Here is a 24968-nt window from a genome sequence, read left to right as displayed (position 1 = left end):
TGTTCCATTCAGTAGAGGTTAGTGTAACATGGCTCACTTTTATCAGAACATAGACTTTACATTGCATTCCCCCAAACGGCAGCTACAGATGGCAAAAGTCTAGGTTCATGTCTTTATGTATTTGTTAGTATCATCTAGGTTTAATACTGTCAAAAGGTTTTCAAAAATAAATATTTTTGTCCTCACTATTTTTCTTAGTGTTTGTAAAAGTCAGAAGATTAGGCTGGGTGCGGTGTCTCACACCTATAATCCCAGCACTTTGGGAGGCTGAGTCAGGTGGATCACGAGGTCAGGGGATCAAGGCTATCAACACGGTGAAACCCCCTCTCTACTAAAAATACAAAAAATTAGCTGGGTGTGCTGGGGTGCACCTGTAGTCCTAGCTACTTGGGAGGCTGAGGCAGGAGAATCGCTTGAACCCAGAAGGCGGAGGGTGCAGTGAGCCGAGATCATGCCACTGCACTCCAGCCTGGATGACAGAGTGAGTTTCCATCTCAAAAAAAAAAAAAAAAATCAGAAGATTACGTGATGCTTTGGTATGTGCCCAAGTCTGGAACTTCTTTTATGGATTTTCAGAGCTTCTGTTAATGGGATGGTCTTCTGGGTGCTTTTGCTTTGGGGAGAGAGGCTCACCCCAACAGCTGGTATCTGTTGACAGTGCTTATCTTAGAGCAGTGCTATGAGATTGTCCTCTGGAATTTACAAGGTTGATTTCCTTATGCAGCATCTTTTCTTTATTTATAGGGACCTCTTGGAGCTGCAGTGACTAATTCTTAAATAATTAGAAGGGGAATTATTAGTTATTATTAGAATAATTATTGGAACTAATTTAAATATTCTGTTTGGTTTAGAGAATTAATTAATTGGACAAATATTTGAAAGTCTGCTCTGGCCAAGGTCTGTGCTAGATACCCCTTTAAGGATCTTGAGTCCTAGTAAAGTCAGATGGAAAACAGCACATTTTGTAACAGACTTACACTGTTGTTGGTATTTTGCTTAGTCTGATAGCAAAAGTGGTTTGCACTTCCTGAACCCCCAGTGACCCAAAGTGGGAAGAAAAAGTTTCTCTGAAGGCCAGTGTGCTGTAGGAAGCTAAAAGACACTGTGAGAAACCAAAAATTTTGCAGAAAAGAATGTAGGTTTTAGGATCCAGCAGAATTTTTCTTGGCCTGGCCAGGTGTATTGGGCAGTGGTAGAAAATAAAAGTGTTGAAAGGCAGGCAGGGTAATTGGAACTTGGAAATAAGAAACCACTGAAAGTTTATTGACTGAAGATAGTGTAATGATGCCTATTGCAGTGGATCTTCAGCTCTGAAATGAGAGCTGAAAGGAAAACGGGGTCCACCAATGCCCCACTGTGTGGGTCTAGGATTACTAGAAAATACTTAATGCCATGCGAGAGCTTGAGCCCCCTGATGTGCAGAGATCAGGACAAGGTAGATGTTCTCTGGCTCAGGATGTCTCTCCTTGAGTAGAAGCAATGAATGCAGCTTTGATTTATAATGAGACTGGTACTTAGCTCAGACAATGGCTTTTATATTTGCAGATGCCCACTTCATAGCTATCAGTCTAACTTTTAGGAGTGGCAAGTGTGGAGAGCTTCCACTATTCTGATCTTCCCAAACAATGAACCAGCTTTCCTTGGCATTTAATGCTGTTAAAAAGTACAGATGTGGCTGATGAAATTGCTCAAAATGCTCCCTGTGGCTCTGGGGCCAATTCCTCTGACAGTTAGAAGGTGATCACCTTGGTGACAGACTCTGGAGTGGACCAAGTTTACCCTAAAAAGTGTGTGTGTTTACTTCTTATTTTAGTCTATTTCACTTTAAAGGATGAATTGATTTTCTTCTTCCCTGTGAGAAGTGTCTTTTTCTACAGTGAATTAAGTTAGAATATATAAGAGCAGTTTTATTCTTCCTGACTTCAGGCTGTCTTTCAGCTGTCTGCCTCTATAATAGTACATTGAGTATGTCAAACCTAGCCAATCTCTGAAGCACTATTCCAATAGCCCTTTTTCTTTTTTACACTCCACACACACCTCATTGGTATCATATAAACCTTGTTTCTTAGCTCATTTTAAAATTCTGATTGTTTATCTTAGTGTTTCTAGCCCTTGATCTTTATTATTAGATTGAGAGAGTTCTCTCAAAGTGGAAACCTACAGTTCACATAGGCAGAAAAATTATGCAACACTGGACTTATAGCATGAATCAAAGAAATTTCTCTTAAATATGTTTTTATAAAATGCCTCTGCCCAGATGATCAATTAGCAAGGTAGAGATTGAACAGAGTTTTATAGGCCACCAATAAATAATTTCTCAGTAGGTTACTAAAAAACAAAAAAAACAAAAACACTGTGTTTTCAGTGTCACATCTCCCCAGGGGAATTAAGATTTTACTCACTTCAACCAGAACAGAGTTTCTTAAAGAATAATTGTCTTTTCTAAAGGAGGAGAAGTTGGTGATAAATACATGAAATCATCAAGTTGACAGCAGCTTTGGGTGATGGTGTCCTCTAATGCTTATCTAGTTAAGAAAATATGGCAAAACTCAAACTTTCTGTGATTTCTAGGCCTCTCTTGGTTCCAGCAGGTAAAATGAGCACTCCATAATAATCTGATTTTAGCTATGACTTTGCAACAGAAAGAGAACAGGGCAAGAGGTTTGATTGGCTCACAGTTCTGCAAGCTATGTAGGAAGCATGGCACTAGCATCTCTTTAGCTTCTGGGGAGGCCTCAGGGAGCTTTCACACATAGCAGAAGGCGAAGCAGGAGCTGGCATTTCATGTGGCCAGAGAAGAAGCAAGAGAGAGGGAGTGGAGGGGGAGATGCCACACACTTTTAAACAACCAGCTGATGTGAGAACTCACTCAGTGTCATGAGGACAGCATCAAGCCATGAGGGACCCACCCCCATGACCCAAACACCTCCTACCAGGCCCCACTTCCAACGCTAAGGATTACAATTCAACACAAGATTTAGAGGGGACAACATCCAAACTGTATTATATATTTATATAGTATTAACCCATATACTACATACATATATATGTATGTGTATTTATACATGCATATAGAAAGTATATACACATGTATACTTTAAGAAAGTATAATTATATGTATATGTGTTATATATATACACATATACTACATGTACATATACTATATTCACACATATGTAGTAGTAACATGTATTATATACAATATGTGTGTGTATGTGTGTAATATTTCCATATAGTATATATCATATATACTATATGGGTGTATATGGTATGTGTATATATCATATATATAAATGCTATATATACACTATTCTATCTATGTATATACTATTATATAGTGTATATAGTATATGTATTAATACTATGTCTAACACAATAATGGTGAGAACTGGGCATGTATAGTATATGTTAATACTATATTTAATACATATATGTATATATAATTATACTTTCTAAAATTAAACTTTCTAAAGGCATTTTAGCTATCCATAAAATTTTATACAGCAGAAAATACAAATTTTTATAGAAATTCAATTTTTAATTGTGTGCAGAATCGATCCTGAAGTTTATGGCCAGTGTTTGTTGTTGCATACGACTACAATGACAGTGCTGTTGATGTGAGACACCCTTTAGATTTCTGTGGTCCCATTTCATTTTTCATAGAAGTAGCACTTGTTTTTGTTTTGTTTTGCTTTAAAGACGTTAATTTTTTTTTCTTTATTTACTGTCGGCCTACCCTGACAAAGCCCTGGGAGGTAATTTGTGAGAAATGCCAGAGGTACTGACATCTCTGGGAAGCTTTCTCATATTCACAGCTATACTTTGATTATAAACAGTGGTATCCCTCATTGAAGGACCCTCTGTGATTCCCTACAAGGTCTTCATTTGGTGCTGTACAAATCAAGAGAGAGAGTGAAGCTAAGTGGGCTCCTTCCTCCACTCCCTCAGCCATTTGTTTCCTTTTTATCATTTTGGAATGCCAAAATGTGTTTTCGGGTTCTAATAATGTCATTTTTAACATCCCCACTCTTGGGTTTTACTCAATTATTGTTACATTACAATTTAAACTAAAAATCCTTCCTTCAGCAAACTTACCTTTAATGTGCCAACCTTCCTCCATGCTGGGCCCTTGGAATATAAAGATAAATATTGCATGGCCCCTCCTTGATAAGAGCCTCCAGAGGCCTGGACAGCGAGCAAGAGTGCCGGTGGGAGGGATGTGAGATGGAGAGGTTCCCAGACCTGACCCCAGAGTGTACACAGGGTGTGTTTTGTTATTTGCTTAAGTGTGGCTGTCATTGGTTCAGAAGTCTTCCTGATACTTGTCTAAACAAAAGTAATTTTGTGATTATTATGCTGATACTTGGGAAGGGCAAAATTATCACTCCTATAATTTTCAAAAGCTTTCAGAAATGGAGTGTGTAAGTAAACATGTGTGTGTACCCTACTCTGACCTCTACATTTGTCTTACAAACATGGCCTTGAGGCACAAGGTTGGGGATTGCTGAGTGATTTTTGTGGCAGAAAGTTCATTTCTCGTTTACAAAAAGTCACTTGAGGAAAGGTGAAAGACGTATTTGTTTTGCTTCTCCAATTTTTATATTTGTATTGGTCATCACTAGGTTAAAAATAGTTCAGTATGCTATTATATAAAAAGTGAAAATGAGATCATATATTCATACTTTATTCATGGAGAAACTGAAAGAATATAAACTAATAATGGTAAGAACTGGGCAGATTAATCACTGTGTACCTTTTTATGTTGCTTTTCCTAAACTGAAACTAAATGCATTACCTAATCGAATCAGTGATGTTTCAATTAACCCTTTAATAGCATAGGTTTTAAAAATTAAATAAATTTCAATTTGAACTTAATGAGGTTTACATGTTGAAATATGTCAGGAAGCATCTCACAGATATTCATGGACTTACTGAAGTCACATAGATGACATTAAATATTTGCCTAATGCAAGTACCATTCTTACATTAAAACATCAGTAGTCACAAACGAAATGGGCCCTTATAGCATCTGCCTCATTTAGCTCTTTGAGGTTTCACACATAGCAGTCCATAGTCCACATTTTGTTTCATTTTCTCATGAGTACATTGAAGCTGCCTATGTGTTTTGTGATGCGTCCAGCCTCTTTAGTATGCTCTGTGACTCTTAAACTAACCGCAAAATAATACTCTGTGAGGATTATTTTTAAATACCATCTTTGCATTTTTTTTTCTTCTCATTTATCAAGCGCCTACCATTTATCAAGTACAGCAGGAGGCCCTAAAACTGAGATTGCAGGTAATTGCCAATTTTTTGGCCGCTCTGAGTGCAGTCCTCTGTCCTCCCTGACTCAGGCTAACCTCCCACCTTAGGGAATTTAATTGGACAATATCTGGCCTTAATATGACCCCTGTGTGTGATGACAGCCAGGAAGCAAGCCATCTGTATTCACCGTGCATTTGTTTCAGCCCCCTCACCCAGGAGTCTGGGTGAAGACTGAGAGAACCCCTAGGGAGACTGACCAATTAAGAAAAAACAAAGAAGAAAAAAGCTTTGAATATATTATCCCCAGTATAGGGACCTGCTCACTGTCAGCAACCCTGAAATAAAAAAGCTTGGGGAACTTGTGAGCTGAATGTCTCTGCTAGAAAAGGAAGAAGCAGATGACAGAGTCATTGGGAGATGGAGTGTGGTGGGAAGTGAGTACAGCTTGGAGGAGGGTGAGGGTTTCTGGGGGTGAACGTGCCACCCTCTAGAGAGAGTTTAGTTCTGCTGCCTCCCTATCCCCTCCCATATCTCTCTCTCTCTCTCTCTCTCTCTCTCTCTCTCTCTCTCTCTCTCTCTCTCTCTCTTTTCAAGGGCAGAGCAAACCTTCCCTTCAACACTTCTTCTCCAAGGACAGAAGAAAATGAAGAGCTCTGTGTTAGCCTAGGCAGCGTTCTGGCAACAGAAGGGAAAGGGGGGACACAAATCTCTCTCAAGTCTCTTAATGGGGCCTGGAATACACAGTAAATTGATAAGCAAGTTTGGGTTTGGGAAGCCAATTTCTTTCCCCCTGAAAGATTTTGACGGGCAGATAGTATTGTTGTAACAATGACTAAGATGTCAGCATGTACCGATTTCCAGCCTGTATGGTAAGTGTGTCACTGCTACCTCAACTCCAGTTCAGAATTTGGTCTGTACTGAAAAGAGAGCCTGGATTGTTCCTCACCTCCTTTCCTAACCCCCATGAAGACCAGTTGGGGTTCTTAAAGTGCATAGCCAGGAAGTTGCTTGAGGAAGCAGTGAGGTGTCATGGGCAAAGCTTGGCTCTGGTGTGAGACTTTTATTTTCTGTCCCAGATCCATCCCTTTCTAGGGCAAAAATTTTTTAACCTCTATAAGCCTCATTTTCCTACTGTGCATATGGAAATAATAGTAGTACCAACTTTTCAGGGTTCTTATGCAGATTAAATGAGATACAGAGAACGTAAAGTATGCCCAACAGTGTCTGGTACAAAGTAAATGCCTCAAAGAATGTTAGCTAGTATTATTGCTTGCAGCTTGAATCTACCCTTTTACCCTGTATTGATAATAATCTATAATCTTTTTGTTCTGAGTACCCTGTACAATACCTGTACATAGCAGATGTTCATTAAAAGTTCAAATTGAACCTGGAAAAAAGTCAAATTGTACTATGGTCTTTTTCCTCCTCATCAATTTTATTAAAAATTAATTTATGTACAATAAACTGCATCCATTTAAAGTGTCTGCGTCAGAGTTTTGGCAGTGTGTCCACCCTGAAGCCATCACCACAGTCAAGATGCAGAACATTTCCATCATCCCCAAAAGACTCCTTGTACCTTTTGTAGTCCAAATCTTTTCTACCCACAGCCCCAGGAACCAGTGATCTGCTTTCTGTCACCACAGATTACATTACATTTTATATAAATGGGATCATACAGAATGCACTCATTAGTGTCTGACTACTTTGACTCAGCACAGTGATTTTAAGAGAGGAACAGAAAAAATAATGAGTAGGTACTCGGCTTAATACCTGAGTGATGAAATAATCTGTATAGCAATAAGGTTCATCCATATTGGGTGGCTTAGCTCTTCATCACTCTTTGTTGCTGGGTAGTATTTTATTGTATGGCTATACCATATTTTATCTACTCACCAGTTGATGAACATTGGGTTGTTTCCAGTTTTTAGAAATTATGAAGAAAGCGTCTATGTATATTGTTATAGAAGTCTTCCTGGAGATGTTTTCATTTCTCTGGGGAAAATACCCAGGAGTGGAACGATTGGGTCATATGGCTGGTGTTTAACTTTTTAAGAAACTGTTTGGCAAACAGTTGTCCAGAGTAGTTGTACCATTTTACATTCCTAGCAGCAGAGGATGAGAGTTCTAGTTGTTTCACATCCTTGGCAACACTGTCAGTCTCTTAAATTTTGGCCATCCTTATGGATGTATAGTGGTTTCTCACTGAGATTTTAATTTATATTTTCATGATAACTAATGATGGGTATCTTTTCATGTGCTTATTGGCCATTTGTATGTCTTTTGTAATAAAGTGTCTTTTTGAATCTTTTTTCCCATTTAAAAAAAATTAGGTTATCTTTTTTAATAGAACTATAAACATTCTGGATAATAATACAGTCTTGAATTGTATTTTAATATGTACAGGTCTTATATTCTTAACCTGAATATAACCCCACATACACAAACACACACACACACACACACACACACACACACACACAAGACCTAGGCTTTGTTCACAATGACTTTTATAGCAATTAGGTTCATGGTCCGTCTCTCAGTAAATACATATTAAATTAGTCTATTTAGGTTGGGCATGGTGGCTCACGCCTGTAATCCCAGCACTTTGGGAGGCCGAGGCGGGTGGATCACTTAAGGTCAGGAGTTTGAGATAAGCCTGGCCAACATGGTGAAACCCTGTGTCTCTACTAAAAATACAAAAAATAGCCAGGCATGGTGTTGCATGTCTGTAATTCCAGCTACTCAGGAGGATGGCTTGAACCTGGGAGCTGGAGGCGGGAGAATGGCTTGAACCCAGGTGGTAGAGGTTGCAGATAGCCGAGATTACACGCCACTGCACTCCAGCCTGGGCGACAGAGCCTAACTCTATCTCATAAAAAACAAAAAATAAAAAAAGCCTATTTTATATGTAAATAGAGGGCAAAATAGTAACAGAATAATTATTTTAGCTGAGAAAAAAAAAAAAAACAACACTGAATCTACCTTAGAAGTTTTATATGAATGTGTTACATTTGGGAGGTAGTCTTGGTAGATAGGAGATGCTCTTCTAGTCCTGTGGAGAAAAACTCCATAATTAAGATACTTATTTCTTTGTATTGTGTGTCCCTTTCATGCTAGATTCCACTATTAAATTTAAGAGGAAAAATGTGTGTAGAAAGTTTTTTTTATTTAATTGTAACAAGAATACTGTGTGTTCTCACTTGCAAGTGGCAGCTAAATGATGAGAACTGATGAACACAAAGAAGGGAACAACAGGCACTAGGGTCTGCCTGAGAGAGGAGGATGGGAGGGGAGAGAGGAACAGAAAAAATAACGAGTGGGTACTGGGCTTAATACCTGAGTGATGAAATAATCTGTATAGCAAACCCCTTGTGACATGAGTTTACCTATATAACAAACCTTCACATGTACCCCTAAACCTAAAATAAATATTTTAAAAACCAAGCAAATAAAAAGACGGAGGAAAAATAAATGTAACAAGGAGCCATTTTCATGCTTCCAAAATTTTGCCAAGAATAGTTAAAGCATTGGATGCCCCCCTTTTAAAAAATTTTGTGGTGAAGATCCCCAAACTTGACCTTGTTCCATTCCCATGCCATCTAATTTGGCAGTTTTGTTGTTGTTTGGCTTTTGACTTCTCTAAGTCCCTAGGAAGAAATTGTCTCCAGTAAAATTTAGAGACTGGGAAACAAACAAAAATTTAGTAAGGTCACAGGTTGGCCAGAAAGGATCAACTGAGAGACCTTGTTTTGGAGAAAATGAGGATCCTTGGCTCCCAGAATCTGTTTAAAAATCTTTCCAGCTAAATGGTAGTTTCTTAACTACATATGTTTCAAAATCCAGAAATACAAAATATAAGTTCACTTATGATTTCACAAATGTCCTAGGCCTACTTACTACTAGATTTCGTGTATGCCACTTATTTCATTTAACGTTTATTCATTTTATTGCCAAAAACTTCAGGCTAAATTTCAGGTGAGTCACTGCCTCCATGGGGGCTGTGGTCTCTTGCTGTCTTGCTTATAGATTATTCTCCGTGTTCTGGTTGGGACTGTGGCTGTGGGCTACAGCCACCCACTCAAGGATCCCTTAAGAGTTGCGAGTGTTCTTTTTGCTTTAATTGAGGATGTGCCGTGAACGGAAGCCAAATACTAATAGACAGGATATCCTGTGATTCCCTTAGTTTACTATGGCCGAGGATTTTTTTTTTTTATAAGATGATTACTTGCTTTTTTTCCCTGTTAACAAGGGAGCCCGGATGATGATGTCCATTTGGCTTTTAGGTCTCTAACTAGCAAACAACTAAGCACCCGCAAAATCACCTGAAGACATTGGAAAATCTTTTTATGTAAGCCAGAGATTATTTGGTCATTGTTCTCATCGAAGTGGCCATCATCTCTATTGTCTTGAAATAATAATGAATGAAAGAGGGGAAATGACCAAAGTAGAAGTTCTTGAAATTAAACATGTTAAAATTAAATTCCGAAATCTAGTATACTGTGGTATACCTACACAATTAAGTATTATGCAAATATTACATGTGAAGAAGATATGAAAAAAGTTCACAAGTATATAAATGTTAACAGAAGCAAGCTGATGATTACAAATGTGTATATGGATTATATTAGTTTCCCAGGGCTGCCATAACAAATTATCACAAAATTTTAAGGTGGCTTAAAATTGATCCTCCACATTTGTGGTATGGGAGGCTAGAAGTCTAAAACCAAGGTGTTAGTAGGGCCATGCTCCCTCCAAGGATTCTGGGAGACCCTTCCTTGTATCTTCTGGCTTCTGTTGGCCCCCATGTGCTCCTTGGCTGGCAGTTTCATCACACCCATCTCTGCCTTTCATTATCAGCCGGCCTTCTCCTTCTATGTGTTTTTTATATGGTTAAGGAACCAGTCACTGGACTTAGGGCTTACCTTAATCCAATATGTCCTCACCTTAACTAATTATATCTGCAAAGACCCTTTTTCCAAATAGAGTCATAATCTGAGGTTCCAGGTAGATATGAATCTTGGGGGACACTATTCAGCTCTGTATATGTGTGTGTGTATGTGTGTGTGTGTGTGTGTGTGTGTGTGTATACATATGAACCCATTTTCATAAATAACTATGTATGAAACACATACATATATGTACCCCCCACACGCACCACCACACACATAAAAGATGTTTAGGGCCAGGCGCAGTGACTCACGCCTGTATTCCCAGCACTTTAGGAGGCTGAGGTAGGTGGATCAAGAGGTCAGGAATTTGAGACCAGCCAGCCTGGCCAACATGGTAAAACCCCGTCTCTACTAAAAATACAAAAATTAGCTGGGTGTGGTGGCACGTGACTGTAATCCTAGCTACTGGAGAGGCTGAAGCGGGAGAATCACTTGAACCCAGGAGGCAGAAGTAGCAGTGAGCCAAGGTCATACAACTGTACTCCAGCCTGGGTGACACAGCAAGACTATATCTCAAAAAACAAAAAGATGTTTAGGAATATGTGAAGATGTATATATGAGTGTTATAACTGGGTGGTGGAATTTTTATATATATACAATTATATTAATTTTATTTTTATCTGTACTTTCTGCATTAGTGAAAAGGTACAGATTTTTTAATAGAAAAATCTGGTGTTTTGAATAAACAATAGCACTTTGACATCTTAAGAAAATTGCAGATTTTTATTTTTACTAGCATCCTACTTTGAGTTTGTTGTTCCTTTGCCTCATCAAACTGTAATGAAATATATTAACCTTAACTTTTAATAATTAATCCTTTGTAGCATATATACCTATATAAATATATATAATGAATCCATTAATATATTTGTGTATTAAATGTTTATTATGCTTATTATTTTAACAATAGCTAAGGCTGAAATAATATAAAGTAAAATAGGTCTTTGAGACATTGAATCAACCAATGTGATGTCAGGTTTTTGGTTTAGGTTTGGAAAGCCAAAAAAAAAAAAAAAGAAAATTTATAATTCTTAGTGGCTGAACTCAAACCTTTTTTTTCTTTAAAAATGTTTTTAAAGTCTCTAAATTAACCATAGGAATCTAGAAACTAGTTATGGAGGCAGGATGGGAAGGCACTTTACCAAATTTTAAAATTTTATCTGTTCAGATTGGCTCAAATACTGGGTAACTTTTAACACATGTATCTACTCTAGAACTAGCATTGTCCACTGACCCTTCTTACTCTTTAGACATTTTTGCCTATAGTAACATTTCTAGTTATTTAATCAAAAAGTTTATTAGTTCTTGTGGAAATTTCCTTGTTCTTAATTATCTTTGAATGCTTATTAATTAATTGTTATTGTTCTGTCTTTATCCCAAGTTTAACAAAAATTCTCAATTCAGTAGTGACTTTCCCCAACATTTGTTAAACTACTGCAGTATACTGTATTAAAAAGTTTTGTCCTTTGCTCCACTAAGTCCTCATAGCATATGCACTGCAGAATCTAAAGAGGAGACTGCAGTTCAAAAAGCTCTGCTTCCACTGCCCTTCCCAAACCCATGTTCTTACCATGTATCTGCCCCTCTGTTAGTCCTTTTTTTTGAGACGGGGTTTCACTCTTGTTGCCCAAGCTGGAGTGCAATGGTGCAGTCGCTTACTGCAACCTCTGCCCCATGGGTTCAAGTGATTCTCCTGCCTCAGCCTCCCAGGTAGCTAGGATTGCAAGCATGCACCAACACATTCAGCTAATTTTTGTATTTTTAGTAGAGACGGAATTTTGCCGTGTTGGCCAGGCTGGTCTCTAACTCCTGACCTCAGGTGATCCATGCACCTCGGTCTCCCAAAGTGCTAGGTTTACAGGTGTGAGTAACCATACCCTCTGTTATTTCTATACCTGATTTGGTTTGAACATGGCACAGTTTTTATCTACTTTTTACTGGAAGGCTCAGTTTCTGTACTTCCCTTTGAAAACTGTAGAGATGTTACACTGACGCTAGAAGTTTGTAACTTTCGACCTGTGACAAGGTAGTAGAAAAGGAGAGCAGAGAAATACTGCAAGGAGAGTGTGTGTGTGTGTGTGTGTGTGTGTGTGTGTGTGTGTGTGTGTAAAAACTGATTTTTTGTCAGGGGCTGCTAGTTACTTCTGATGCAAAAGTCTGTCAGTTCATTCTTCATTCCAGCAAATAGAGATGTTTATTGATTAAAAGAATTCTTCTTCTGTTCTATGTACAATGATGGTGTCTGGTTTTTTTTTTTTAACTTTAAAAGCTAGATATATTTTTAAAAGATCATACTTGTAATAAGTAAATTACATAGTAAAGAAACATCAAAGTAGATGAATAAAAAGGCACACTCGAAAAATTAAAAATTCGAGAGCAGAAAGGACAGTTCTGTTTTGTTTCTAGTACTGGAAGAAAGAGAAAGAAACAAGAGTACCAGAAGAGTAGGGAAGGAAAAAGAAGGATGAACTTTCATCGTGGGGTGGAATTTTAAGAAGATACGGGGAAATCCATTCTCTGGCTGAAATGAGAGAATCATTCACACAGGAAAAGTTGGGGGGAAGATGCCCTAGGGAGCTGGTAGTGAAATAATGCTCCTAGTTTTGATAGTATTTCCCCACTGCTCCACCAACTTAGCTGAACATTGTTTATCTTAGCTCCGCTATAGCAGTGATCAAAATTTTCATTTGCTACTCCTTATAAATTTCAGGAGAGAGCCCGTCTTGTATGTAATTCACAGGATGTTCTCTGGGGTTGGAGCATGGGTTTGATGTAGAAGCTGATCAGTACGTTGCCAACTGAACGCAAGAAGTTAAGTTTAATGTGCTATTTCCCAATTTAAAGTTTTCCATTTCGATTCTGTGTCAGACTAGAAGAGTAGATAAGCACAAATACGGCTGGGGGCGTAAGGATGTCTTTTGGAGTCAGATTCACTGGAATATTTTCTGCCACTGACCTGTACTTCCCTCGCCCTGTTAATAGGCTTCATTTTATTGGTACTTCATTTTCCATTTTCATTTCAAAATGTTCTCATGAGTTTAAAAATCAATTTTACCATAATGTAAATACAGACGTTTGGATAGACACCAATTTCTAAGAGTAGAATACTGAGGGGCTTGTCTATTTTTTTAAGAGATAGATTTTTCTAAACATATATTCAAGATACCAATCTGAAGTCTTTCATTAGCTTTGAAAAAACTATAAGCAGTATAGTGTACATAGTCTCTATGTACATTATACTGCTTTACCACAAAAAGCAAATTGAGAGACTTGAACCCAAAATCTATAGTAACTAGAAATGTTCAATGTGATGGTTCCTACAATATTAGCATAGCTTATATGTTACAGCTGGCAGCTTTGCCAGCCAAAAAATCATTCCCAGGAATAAACTGAGTAACTAGCCACCCAAATCGCTACATTTTGGGCTCTTCACGGAAACTTAAAATCATCTTGGTTAAAGTGAAAATGTAAAACGAGGTCTTGGTAGAATTTAAAAAGACAAAATGGCTTTATTAAAGACCACAATTGTGTCCTCACTTGGAATTCTTTTTTCTTCCCACTTAATCTCATGACATAATAAACACAGAGAGCAGGCAGAGTCTTAATTAAAAGCAAGAATCCTAGAATTAGTCCTAGGTCCAGATCCCTGCTCTGCTCTTAATAATTGTGACTAGACAAGTCACTAAACCTCTCTGAGTCTGTATCTTTTCCTACATAACATAAAAGCAGCAGCAATTACATGGCATTGTTGCAAAGATTAAATGAGAAAATTCCTGTTTTACTCTTACGTTAGGCATGTGGAAAGTTTTCAATAAATGTTAGTTATTGTAACTTCTAATCTAGTTCCCCTGCTTTAGGAGTTCCTAAAGAGTTGAGGCATGTGGTGCCCATGTTTATCCAACTGGTTGATAGTAGTTCTGGAACTAGAAGCTGGTGCCCCTGACTCCTATAACAGAACTCTCATTAAGCTCTGTGGTATCTTGGTATCTGTATTCCAGACATTTCTCTACTCACCTTTTAAAAAAATACATAGAAGACAGCATTCTTTAATTCACTCAACCCTAGTCTGTTCCTTTCTAGCCATCTCACATAGCACTAAGGGCACATATTGATAATTGCCTTTTGTATGATTTGGGACACCTTTGCATTCGTTCAGCATTTATTGTGTACCTACTGTGTGCCACATACAGTTCCAGACATTGGAGATAAAGCTGTAAACAAAACATATTCTATAAAGTTTCTGCCTTCATAGAGCTTACATCCTGGGCAAGAGGATGGTAAATAAACAAGATAATTACCAGTGGTGTTAGTGCCACCAAGGGCAGAGTAGAAAGATGTGGGAGTAACTGGAAGCAGCCACTTCAGAGGTGGGCATGGAGGGCCCACTGGGGAGTTGACATTTGAGCCGAACCTGAAGCATCAGATGCAGCCAGCCCTGCCAAGTGCAGGAACAAGCGGCTCTTCCATTGCATAAGGTCTTGAGCCCCAGTTATCCCTAAGGATGAAGCTTGAGGCTGTGGTCTGTCATTTGCTTCTTATTATGAGAAGGTTTAGAGAAGGCAGACACCAAAGTCCCTGAGAAGGAACTAACACCACCAAGAGTACAAGAGAGCTCAGAACCAGGAGGTGGGGGGACCACTCCTACAAAATGTGTCCACCACAAGACTTTGCCTAGTGGCAGCATGATAGTTTGATGGCCACATACACTTCTGCTATATTGTGTGCATCTAATTTTATGCAGTGGATTAACAACTGAGCATGACCACCCACTGTGGTACCAGCAGCATCCATGTCCCGAAAGGTTGGCCCAGGGCTGTCCTGGGTGGGGGCGGTGTGGGCACGACTGGAAATGACTTGAGATCATGGGAGAGAGCTAAGGTCAGGGTAAGAGGGAACAAGGCCAAGTAGGGCTGGGAAAGTAAACAGAAGGCATGTGGTCAAGAAGGAGTGTATGTGCTGGGAGCTGAGTTGGCGGGGGAGGAGGTGCTGAGAAAAGTTGGTACCCTGAGGAGACCAGCCAAGCCCTGTGGCATGGGAATGAGCTATGGGTCATAGAAATTATTTTCAGAGCATGGACGAAGACACCCACTGCTAGAAACAGATGGACATTTAGGCAAATGTAATCAGCTGCATTTCTACCCATATGAAGAAGCATATGTCTGTGTGGGGCAGGGAGGGCTTAGCCTTTTACTCTCTCATTGTACATGTCAAGTTTCATTCATATCCATGGACATTATGAATACCATAAAGAACTTTTTAAGAATTCCAAAATTTCTTCATACCTTGGATAACAGCCAAGTTTCCCAGTCATTTCAGGGCTGTAACTATTGACTTGTTAAATCTGAGTTTAGAAAACAAAACAAATCCACCCGTGTATGCCATATATGCTGTTTTGACAGTTTGTCCTTTTCTGTTTAGTTACCATAGGGTGGCTATCCAAATTAAGCTCTGTATGCAAGGAGCTGCCTAATGAATAGTAGTGGATGAGGTTAATGCAGATAAATTTAACAATGAGGCTGTTAAAAATGGAGTCAATTTTCAAGGTGACTTATGAAATGTCATATTATAGGTGGTTGGAGACATCTGCATTTTAATGATATTCTTTTTTTTTTTTTTTTTTACTTGTACGTAGAATACTTGGTGATATGGCAAGAAAGAGCTTAATCTCCATGTTTTAAAAAGTAATCATTAATGGTAAAAGGGATGGGCGCCCTGAAAAAGAGTATTATTTTTTCTATTCATTCTCTCTCAGAGGAGGCAGTTATTAGCTGGTGTTAGGAGTTCTGATTGTCAGACTAAATGGAACTTTGTATGCACATTAAAAGCATTATCATTAAGCAGTGACTGATAACGAAGAGCATATTCATATTGGAATGATAGGCAGCCTGGAAAAGCCTGCAGTAGAGAGCAGGCACCTCAGCCCTGATAAAATTCATTTATCTCATCTTCTAATCAGCTTCATTTTCAAGATTCTTACATTGGTTTTCTTCACTAGTTCTAAACCATCAGTGCCTAATTTTGAATAAAAAAAAATAGTACATTTCAGTGTCTATATTTTAATAAAGTATGTGTATGTTGTCATTGTGGACAGTGTCCTGATGTTTCTCCCTCATCCTTGTGTGAAGTCAGTTTCATGCTCAGACCTCTGCCACATTGAGAGGCCCTGCCACAGGGAGGGTCTGTGCCTGGAGGAGTTGGTTTTGCGTTGTCTGTTAATCCCATCACAGTCACAGAGACCTGTAAAAATAAAATACGTGCAGGTCTACCCACAGCATCTTATGTGTGCTATTACCTGGAGACAATAAATGACTTCTTAAATTTGCATTCCAGCCCTAGAATCCATGCATATGGCAGTTAGTCCACAAGTTAAACAGAAGCTTTAACACCCAATTTTAGGCAAAACACCACAATTCCTATAATATCTCTCTAGGAGGTTTTATCCTGTCAAGGTTTGTCGTCTTTCAAAAACACCCTCTTTGACTTCTTTGTTCCATCCTGATCTCCCTCCTCAAACAAATACTTTCTCTGTGCCTCACATTGCAGGTCACAAATAAAGAGAAAATGATGAATCTAGAATGATCTGGCGATAGTCTTTCCTTGGTAAAATATTTAAATCCTGTCTGTCGAGGTTTTGAGCCTAGAGAATGAATTATGCACAGATGAAAAGCAGGATGTTTCTGGTTCAGGGGACACATTTACACTGTCCCTCCCTGTGGAAGCTCAGTTCATTATTAAAGGAGGCTGTGGGAGATTTAACACAGCCTTTTGTGGGGAGGATGCTGGGAAGAAGGAGACATACAGCTAGGATCTGTGTCATTACAAGGCTTTTCAGAGGAAAACACGTTTGAGGGGATGTCTGTGATGGGGCTGAATCTCTTCATTCTGTCCCCCCAGAGAATATATTCTCATGCAGAAGTAGTCTTCAAGAAAAACTTTTGGGGTTTCTTCCCTTGGCTAAGTATTTAATCTGTGGCATGAATGTACAGTTTGCAGGTTATTTTAGAAAGAAGCACTTCTAAGAAAAGAACATATTAGTATTGATATTTCTTTTTAAACTCTTATAATATTTGCAGATACTTAGAAATGTTTACAAAATGGCTATTTTAGCTAGAATAACACAAAGAAAAGCCTTCTTTACAAGTGCGTTTGAAATAATGCACCTCACTTTACCTGGTGTGTTGGCACAGGCCAACTTTGACAATCCTAAAACCTTTAACCAGGGAATACTCTGTGAGATGAGAATTGACAGTGGGGCATTGACCTGGACTAAGCGAAAGTCCAGTGACTGGCAAAGAAAGGCATTCTTTTGCATCACAGGCCCTTCTCCTCTGTTGGCATGCGTAGAAACACTTTGAAAGGATCTCAAACACCTGGTCAGTTGGATTTAACTTCCAAGGAAGCATCGATATTTCTAAGCATTACTTAATAAACCACTTGGGTCGTAAGAAATTCAGAAATCATTATATGCTCAAGCCCAAAGAAGTAAGTTTCTTAGGTGGGAAAAAAAAAAAAAAAAAAACATACTTTTTATTTGTATCTCTCTTCTGGTCTGCTCATCGTTTCATTTATGTGAAACTGGGTGAAGAGTGCACTACATGTATTTACCCTAAACTGTTGGTGGTGGGTTACTTTTCCCCATGATGGGAAAACATTTGAAAACAGAGATTGTTATGAGAGAGAAGAAAGAGAGTCACACATATTACACATATAGGTATGGTTGTCAGTGAAAAATGTGTGAACAGAGTACATTGGCATGGGGCGGGTTGAACTTTCAGAACATTTTATATTGAACATGGACTTTCCAGTTGAATGTGGTCTGTCTTAGGGAGTGACATAAAGAAGGTAACTTAAAACAAAATAAAACAACAACAACAACAACAAAGTAGGTAACTTAAATCCGAAAGGCCTTTTAAAGGCTCAGCCTCCAAGTGGGTTTGGTGTAAGTAAATCTAGGTCAAACAAGGTCTCCTTACAGAGCAGCAGATAGCAGTCAACCGCTTATGGAGGCTATTCTTCTGCAGATGAGCATACCTAAATTTGGGAAGTTTGGTGAACTCAGACTTTAGATGACATAAAAAAGAAAAAATCAGGCTGGGTACTGTGGCTGACGCCTATAATCCCAGCACTTTGGGAGGCCAAGACGGAAGGATTGTTTTTTGATCCCAGGAGTTCAGGTTTAGCCTGTGCAACATAATGAGACCCCTGTCTCTACAAAAAAAATGAGAAATAAGCCAGGAATTATGGCACATGCCTGTAGTCCCAGCTACTTGAGAGGGCTGAGCTAAGAGGATTGTTTTAACCTAGGAGATTGAGCCTTCAGTGAGCTATGATGACACCACTGCACTTCAGCCTAAACAAGAGAGTGAGATCCTGTCTCTTTAAAAAAACAAAACAAACAAAAAAAAACTGGTCAGTGTGATAGTTCACACCTGTGGTTCCAGCTGCTCGGGGGTGCTGATACAGTAGGATTGCCTGAGCCCAGGAGACAGAGGTTGTAGTGAGCCAAGATCTCACCACTGCATTCCAGCCTGGACTGCACTCCAGCCAGAACAACAGAGCAAAACCTTGTCTCAAAAAAAAAATCAAAATAGGTTCCACATTAAACCCTTTTCCTTATAGCCACATACCTCAAATGGGACCAGAGCCAATCCTGAGACAACAATTGGCCTATCATGAACCCTGCTGGAAAAATATACATATATGTATATATACTGTTTTGTCCTTCAAAAGAAGTGATCAGTGAAAGTGTGAAAAGAGAAAATGAGGACAGGCAGCCCCCTCCCCTGAAGTATGGCTGATAGTATACTTACAAGGGGTGGGGCAGGGCAGAGAAACAAAATGAATTAGGTAAGAAATAATTTCAGTTAACACTCATAATGCTACCTACGACATATTTGCTTAATTTGGAAGAGTCTCTTCTCTGGAATAATTCACAAACCTTGCCAAATTTGTTCCTGGACAAAATTATTGAACATTTTGTAATTAGGTTTTGGGTGCAGAACTGATAAAGGTGGTAGAATTCATATTTTGCTCAGTAGGCTAACTCAGGTCTCACTGACTCACATAAAACTCCAGTTGTTTTAGTAAGCAGAAATGCAGTGTCTGACGTGTCTGATGCAATCACTATTGCAAAGCATAACCTTGCTGTACCTTTCCACCCAACATTACCACTAAATACTGAATAAAGAATGAAACTGAGCAAAATCTACACATTGGCCCTCAGCCAAAGGCTGTCCTTTTTCTGAAGTCATGTGTATCAGTGGTCACTATACGCAGACAAGATAGAATCGTGACTTTGCCTGCCAGAGGTCTGAAGGGATTTTTGTTTGTCTGTGTGTTTTTCTCTCTCCTGTTTGCAAAACAAAACAACCGGCCAGGCGCCATGGCTCATGCCTGCAATCCCACCCGCCGAGGCGGGTGGATTACCTGAGGTCAGGAGTTCCAGACCAGTCTGGCCAACATGGTGAAACACCATCTCTACTAAAAATACACAAAAAAATTAGCTGGGTGTGGTGGCATGCGCCTGTAATCCCAGCTACTCGAGAGGCTGAAGCAGGGTAATTGCTTGAACCAGGGAGGTGGAGGTTGCAGTGGGTGGAGATCACACCACTGCACTCCAGCCTGGGCGACAGAACAAGACTCCATCTCAAACATACACACACACACACACACACACTCACTCTCTCTCTCTCTCTCTCTCTCTCTCTCTCTCTCTCTCTCTCACACACACACACACACACACACACACACACTCCCACCTTCCCAGAAAGACATTCTAACATTCACATAAAAAGTGTATAAAAATATTGTGATTATTAGTTTATTTTCACATAGGGGCAAAATCTGTTTTAAAATAAATTTTAAATACAATATTAAAATATGGTGACCCAGGAACTGCAATGCTAGGAAAGCGTTCCTCCCCTACCCACTACTTGCTGTGCTGTTGCACTGACCACATCTTAAACAACAGTGATCTGGCTGAGATTCCAATTGAAAGCCACAAAGTGGGAGACAGTGCTTTGACTTTCTTTTTTGCAAGGACGGGACAGAGAGATGCTCTTGCCCCAGAGGCCACATGGCAAGTCACCTAAGAATAAACTGTTGTTTCCACGTAAGAGACATGCTGAAGATCCAAACATGAAAATAAACCCTGCACAGTGATTTGCTCCTTGTTCTGTAGTAATGAGCATGACCTTGCCTTTCATAACCATTTATCTTTCTTGACTGAGTCTTTGGGAAGTACTCCATGAATTAAAAATTAGCTTTTTGAATTGTATAATTCCTACCTTCCATAGGATGTTAATGTAATTGATAATATCCCTAAGTACTAGTTGTCCTGGATTGAAGTTTGTGTACACATTTGTAAGGGAAGAGTATGATTCCTGCCCTGCTTTCCTCATAGGATTCTTCCAAGGATCAATAGAACCACTTTATCTCTAAAAAGATATAAAAATTCCTTATGTTATCTATACAGCACTTCTGCAGAGTAGGTATGGACAAGTACTTTTGCCTTTATATTGTCATATAGATTGAGACCCCAGAAATCATAATGAAATCTTAGGATTTTAGAATGTATCCAGCTAAGGACTAGAACAATTTAATACTCTCTCACCCGAGTTTAACATTTGGAAAAAGTTATAGAAATGTTCTTCTGTGAACTTTTTAACCATTTGTATCATTTAGGTTGGACTGTATGGGAAGCAAATCTGTAGAAAAAGTGGGAGCTGACAGAATTGGGAAGAAAAAAGGGTGGATGGCATTGCAGGAAGAGAATCCTTTTTCCACTTTGGCCAACACAAGTGAAATGTATTTAGAAGTACCTTGCTGAAATGTAGAAAGGGGAACATCGATTATAAGAATATTCCCATCAGCAGGGATGTTAAATAGAAATTAACTATATTCATTTCATTGCTATTAATTTGAAGTAGCTATTGAATACAGTCTACTCGTTTAATGTGTTGTCATTTTATTTTAGGAAATGGTGAAAAATTTCTCACTTTCATTGGTTCACACTTATTCTTCATCTGTCTTCTAAACTAATTGCCCCACAAGTCCCTAAACACGTGGTTGCCTCTATACCGCAGGGCTTGTGGGAACTGCAGCTGTGTTGGCTAGCAAGGGGATATGGTGGAGAGTTGAGTTGTGCGCCTGGTAACCAAGTACCCAGAATTTTTCTAAAGCCCAGATCTGTTGCTATTTTCATTGTTTACCTGATCATCTTAATGAACTCCTTGAAGGCAGATAGTGCGTTGACTTGCCTTTGTGAGCTGAATGTTTGTTTACATTATGAAAGGGCAATCGTTGACCTTAAGTGAATGTTATCAATAAAGAGCTGGAGGAAAGTATGATTTATTGACAAACTGGAACAAATGACTTGCTTCCTTGTTCCAATGGATTTTTTAAAAGCTGTCATTATTCTTCTACCTGTACTTCTGTTGTATATTACCTTCTCTTATGTAACCACAGAACGTTTTTTACTCACTTGCGTATGGGTTATTTTTCTAAAACACAAATCTGTTTGTGTCTTCTCTGCTGTGTGTTTGTTTGTTTGTTTGTTTGTTTTAATCATCCAGAATAAAAATTTCATCTCAATTTGGTTTGGTGCCATCTGGCATAAACCTGGGCCTCTACACCACATCCTCCCTCAATACATTGCCCGGTAGTGCAGAAGCTTTCCATTACTGCCTGAAGAAGAAACCACTAGAAAAGCCCATCAGCTGCCAAAAGTTATGCCAGTATATGATAATTACATCAAACAGTCCAAAATATTTCAAATTTTGAATTATTTACCCTTACTAATATTATACATAATTTACATAGGTGATTTTAAAAATCGACTAGATTTAAAAAGCAAATGTTTTTGTTTAATAAATGATAGACTAAAAAAAAAAAGTGGAAGTTATTAACCAAAAAGTAGAAAACCTTTACTAATGGTGTAGAAAGCAGTAATTATGGTCACACTACCCGAGATTCCAATGCTGTGAAATTTTTCAGATCTTCATGAGAAGACAATCTAGAGATAACAGTGCTCCTGGGAATGGAGGGATGGGTATTTATTCTTACATTTATTTCTAAATAAAACCTTCATTTAGCACTTTAAAGTAGAAAGCAGATTTTTATTGCTTTCATGAACATAAATAGGAACTCCAAGCACAACTATTTCATAAAATATAGATTTTTGTGTAAAACCTATATACTATAGATTTTGCTATTATATCTAGTCATGTTTAAAAATATTACTTCTATATCTCTAAATACTATTTGTCACTAAAAGGAATCAGGAGCACTTGGAGAAATTACTGGTTTTAGGTCTGAGGCAAGAAATATGCAAGTTGGGTTTGGAACATCTTGTCATATTGGACAAGAAGAAGGTTATCAAAGACCACTAAGACTTTGTCAAAAGAACTCAGAAGCTTGTTTCAATAAGCTCTTGCAGGCTTTTATCAATAAAGGCATAATTTCAATGGATTGAAACATATCAAATATATTTAAGTCCATGGATTCATAATTATAGTTAAGGCCCGGCACAGTGGTTCACGCCTATAATCCCAGCACTTTGGGAGGCCGAGGTGGGTGGATCACAAGATCAAGAGTTCAAGACCAGCCCGGCCAACATGGTTAAACACAGTCTCTACTAAAAATACAAAAAAAAAATTGCTGGGCATGGTGGCACGTGCCTGTAATCCCAGCTACTCAGGAGGCGGAGGCAGGAGAATCACTTAAAACTAGAAGGTGAAAGTTGCAGTAAGCCGAGATCGTGCCACTGCACTTCAGCCTGGGCGTAAGAGTGCAATTCCATCTCAAAAAAAAAAGACAAAACTGGCAAATAAAAAGATTTAGGTACCTCTCCTGCCTTTTCTTGATGACCTGATCTCAGGGTACCTCAGAGGGAAATTTCTCTTGTAGAATTATTCCAGCTAATAAATGAAGAATGAAGAATAAAATGTCACTTTGAAATTTTAGTAAATTATTGGATCTAGGCAAATACCAGAACTAACGATATCGTGGAAGCAGGCAGTCAGAGGTTACAGTTACATGCCTCCTGATGGAAGTTCAAACACAGCACGAAATAGTCTGAGTTATTATATACTGGCATAACTTTTGGCAGCTGATGGGCTTTTCTATTGGTTTCTTCTTCAGGCAGTAATGGAAAGCTTTTGCATTACCAGGCAGTGTATTGATGGCGGATTAGGTGTCAAAGCCCAGAGTTATGCTAGGTGGCATCAAATCCCCATCCCCTGTTAGAACTTGAAAAAGATCAAGGCTGTAGATGGAATTATCAGCCTATAGGGATGCAGAGGACAGAGGAACGTGTTAAATCACAGCTGTGTTACAATGAGAAGAATTCAGAATGTGGAAATATCAGACAACCCAGTGCCTTCAATAGCAGCTTTTTTTTTTAATTGCAAGGGAAGATTAGAAACAGAAGAAACTTATAAAGAAATTTAAAGAATATATCAAAGAATCATAACGTATGAACCCTATATGAATACAGATTCAAGCAATCTGAAGTTAAATTTGAATTATAAGATATTGAAATGCATATTTGATATAGGTAATTATTTTCATTTTTAGGTGTGATAATGTTTTTTTTAAATTATTTTTCAGAGAAACACAGGTGAAATTATGTGATGATTGGCATTTACTCCAAAATAATCTGGCTTGGTGGGCTAGGATGGGATTGACACAAGGGGAGTTGATAGGAGTATAAATCAAACAAGATGGTCAAGCACTGATGATTCTTGAATCCAAGGAGTAACCCTAACTGGTTTGCTATTCTTGTCTCTCTCCTTTTGCATGTATTTGAAAGTTTCCAAAATAGAAATTAATACATAGCTACAATATATACATATCAATATATATGCATTCTACAAAATAGGTAAAATTACAAAGCTTCATCCAGGTTTAAATGTTAAAACAGAATCCTTTATCACTGCACACCTACTAGAATGGCCAAACTCCAAAACACTGACATTTGCAAGTCTTTGTAGTGTGTGCTATGAAATAATATATAAAACTAACAGATTACTCTGGTGTATACTGCTACAAACCTCGTAACTTTTTAATATCACATGCAGACTTACAGTCAAAAGGGAGACTCTAAATTGTGTTATAAATTAGGAATCTCAGAACCTGAAGAACATTTGTATTTAGTTGGAGAGATATAAAATGGTACTACATGAAAAATATGTGAAATTTAATAATTTTATGGCAAATACATAAAATTTAAAAAGCTAAAGGGCTTAGCCAGAGCAGGACTTTTACATGCCCTGGAGCCCTGCCAGGGGTCTTGACCTTGAATAGGTATCTTTTATGTTTCTGAGTTCATTTTTTCTTTGTTGGTAAATAAACTTCTTTGCTTTTTTTCTAGTTGGGGAATGGCAGTCAATGTGTATTCTACCTCGATAACCCAAGAGACTATGAGCAGACATGACATCATTGCATGGGTTAATGACATAGTATCTTTAAACTACACAAAAGTGGAACAGCTTTGTTCAGGTAAGACATTTTCTTTTAAGTGTTGACCTAAATGTTTATGATCTGTCGTGGAATGTGATTTTATGAACCATAGATGCTATATTTTGGGTAGGAAAAAGTATATATCGCTATTGGCATGTAATTAAAGGGGATAAACTCAGACATAACTAAAGGACATATTGGGGAAAGTGTTTAGAGCATCCAGAAGCACAGGCAGGGCCACGCGGACACGTATTTGGAAAGGTCTCTTGCTTGAGCTTTGTAATGCCTTCTCACTG

General features: G+C 38.5%; 1 protein-coding gene across 4 annotated transcripts in view; it reads left to right on the top strand.

Annotated features, from left to right (window-relative positions):
- The window catches only part of MAPRE2 (microtubule associated protein RP/EB family member 2), a 166896-nt gene that overhangs the window by 66099 nt on the left and 75829 nt on the right, over positions 1–24968 (top strand). For 3 of the 4 annotated variants that reach the window (XM_032245332.1, XM_032245331.1, XM_032245330.1), the window contains one exon: positions 24584–24711. The exons of the other annotated variant lie outside the window; for it this stretch is intronic. In XM_032245332.1, the coding sequence (XP_032101223.1) occupies positions 24591–24711 (121 nt within the window). In that variant the 5' untranslated portion in view covers positions 24584–24590. The remainder of the gene's footprint in view (positions 1–24583; positions 24712–24968) is intronic. 4 annotated transcript variants of the gene reach the window in all.

This window comes from Sapajus apella, unplaced genomic scaffold, assembly GCF_009761245.1.
Source record: "Sapajus apella isolate SASKATOON/1434 unplaced genomic scaffold, GSC_monkey_1.0 scaffold57, whole genome shotgun sequence".
In the NCBI taxonomy this organism is placed as follows: Eukaryota; Metazoa; Chordata; class Mammalia; order Primates; family Cebidae; genus Sapajus; species Sapajus apella.
The sequence above is the reverse complement of the archived record's forward strand: the minus strand, read 5'-3'. Positions and strand labels throughout refer to the sequence as shown.